At 43.3% G+C, this 2,139-nt stretch overlaps 1 protein-coding gene across 1 annotated transcript; it reads left to right on the forward strand.

Moving 5' to 3' along the window:
* The first annotated feature begins 374 nt into the window (after positions 1-374).
* LOC127101979 (uncharacterized) lies at positions 375-1,142 on the forward strand. The gene has a single exon (XM_051039405.1). The coding sequence runs from the start codon at positions 375-377 to the stop codon at positions 1,140-1,142; it is 768 nt and encodes a 255-aa protein (XP_050895362.1).
* Positions 1,143-2,139: the final 997 nt, after the last annotated feature.

The raw sequence follows: 2,139 nt of genomic DNA on the forward strand, positions 1-2,139 counted from the left end.
CCAGGAATCACATGAAACCCAGAAACTACATCCCTCTGGGCAAACTCATTTCAGATGTTCTGATTGAAAGCAGATTAGTGGATCATTTGATATCCCACAATCTGATGGAAGACGTGACCATAGACATCGGGAGACCTCTGAAGGCCAGGAATCTGAAGAGCATGGGGATTATTGAAAGGGTCTTAACAAGACCAACTCTAGACACTTATTGGGAAGCTCTGAAGGACCAGAGAAAGATTCCAAATGGTCTCTACCTATTCTCCAAGATAGATCCTCCTGAGGTCATTGCCTACTACCTCTAGGATCTGGCAGCTTAAGGATTCGACATATCAGAATTCTCCGTAGACTGGCTACCTGAACATCCACCCAACTTCATGAAGAGGATGCGAGAGCCTTCTAAAAGAAAGTCGAAGAAGAAGACTTTGAAGTTGGGAGAACCATCTACAACCAGCACGCCTACGCCTTTGGACTCTCCTATCTCAAGTAAGTCTCAACCCTCTGAAACACCTACTTTGAAATTAAGACAACTATCTTCCTCCCCGCCTCTACAAGCTTCCACGTATACCCCCTCTAAACCCACAACCTCCACCTCAAATCCCTCTGAATCTCATCACTCTAACTCACCCTCACATCCCCTCCAAACTTTTAATCTCACCACCACAACACTACCTATCTCTAAGGCCTTACTCTTCAATGCACCCATATCACCACCTTCTTCAATTCCCTCCTCTCCACCTTACTATGACGTATCTTCTGATTCTGACCATCCAAAACCATATGATCCTCAATCCCCGACGCTTGCTCAACTCCAATCCCACGCTCTCTCTGACCCAAACCCATTTGATCCAGAAACCTACATCCCTTCCCCATCTAAACCCCAACCCGAACAACCATCTGAACCTCAAACAGAACCACCCAACAAATTTGTGTCTGAACCCCAAACTACCCAAACATCTGACTCTCCCACTGAAACCAACCCGATCCCTCCAGAAACTATCCTTCCTGCCTCTGACCCAGAACCAACTCTCCTCACCCTGGAAGAGGCAGTTGCCTTATTTGCTGAGTCTTCAGTGGAGAAGATTAGATCACTATCTACAAACTCTAAACTAAGTGATAATCCCTCTGAAGTGAGGATTCACTAGAATACAGTTATCAGATGGATGACATATGAGGCATTCAAGCTGAAAGGCCTCTCTGAACAAGTCAGAAATGACTATATCAGAGAAGCTGAGGAGAGGCTAGAGGCTCGTCTGGCCAGAGAGGCAGAAGAGAGAGCTCGTAGAGAAGCTGAGGAAAATTCCAGATTGGAAGCAGAAGAGAAAGTGAGAAGAGAAGCTGAAGAAAAGGTTTTCGCTGAGGATGTTGCTGCTGCTGAAGCTGAAGCCAAAGCCAAGGCTGATGCTGAAGAAGCAGCACATATTGATACGGAAGAAGTTGCCAAGGCAAAGGACGTAGCTCTGACTCAGGGTGAATCATCTGAGTTTGCTCCGCGGGTGTTGAAGACTCTGGAGGAACTCCAGAAAGAACAACAGATTGTAAGAGCCAAACTGGATCAACAGGACTCTGTCAACTCCAACATTCAGAATCTTCTGACTCACCTGCTGCAAAGGATGCCACCTCCTTAGAACCCTTAGGAACCTTAGGATTTTTTTTCTACCTTTCTCTAAGTGTTTAGCCTCTATGTTATTCATTTAAGTTTTCCCTATGTCCTTTTGCTATTTGTACTTATTTCCCTCATCAATGAAGTTTGTCTTACCTTAACTTGCTTTGCTATGTCCTTTTGAGTCTGACAAAAAGGGGGAGAAATAATTAAGCAGCCTCTGATGAAATAATATCTAAGCCTCATAATGCATTGCGTACATTCAAAAATTGTTATTATGAAGTCTAAACTTTTGCAGGAAGTATCTAAGTAAAACATATGAGAAACATGCTAAGCAACATAAGAAGATATGGTAAGAACCTCTAAACCTTCTTAAATATCAGACTTAGGGGGAGGTTGTCTATCTAAGGGGGACTCATCTTACATCTGACTCTGAGATAACTCCTTTAAATTTTTTTAGTATCATCATTTCATCAACGGTTTGAAGTTTTGTCATCATCAAAAAGGGGGAGATTGTTAGAACAAGATTTTGTGTCTAT

This window comes from Lathyrus oleraceus, chromosome 7 (assembly GCF_024323335.1).
Source record: "Lathyrus oleraceus cultivar Zhongwan6 chromosome 7, CAAS_Psat_ZW6_1.0, whole genome shotgun sequence".
NCBI classification, from domain to species: Eukaryota; Viridiplantae; Streptophyta; class Magnoliopsida; order Fabales; family Fabaceae; genus Lathyrus; species Lathyrus oleraceus.

Bases quoted from the DNA above. Each gene is read 5' to 3' on its own strand.
- LOC127101979 (XM_051039405.1), top strand. From the start codon at position 375: ATGAAGAGGATGCGAGAGCCTTCTAAAAGAAAGTCGAAGAAGAAGACT.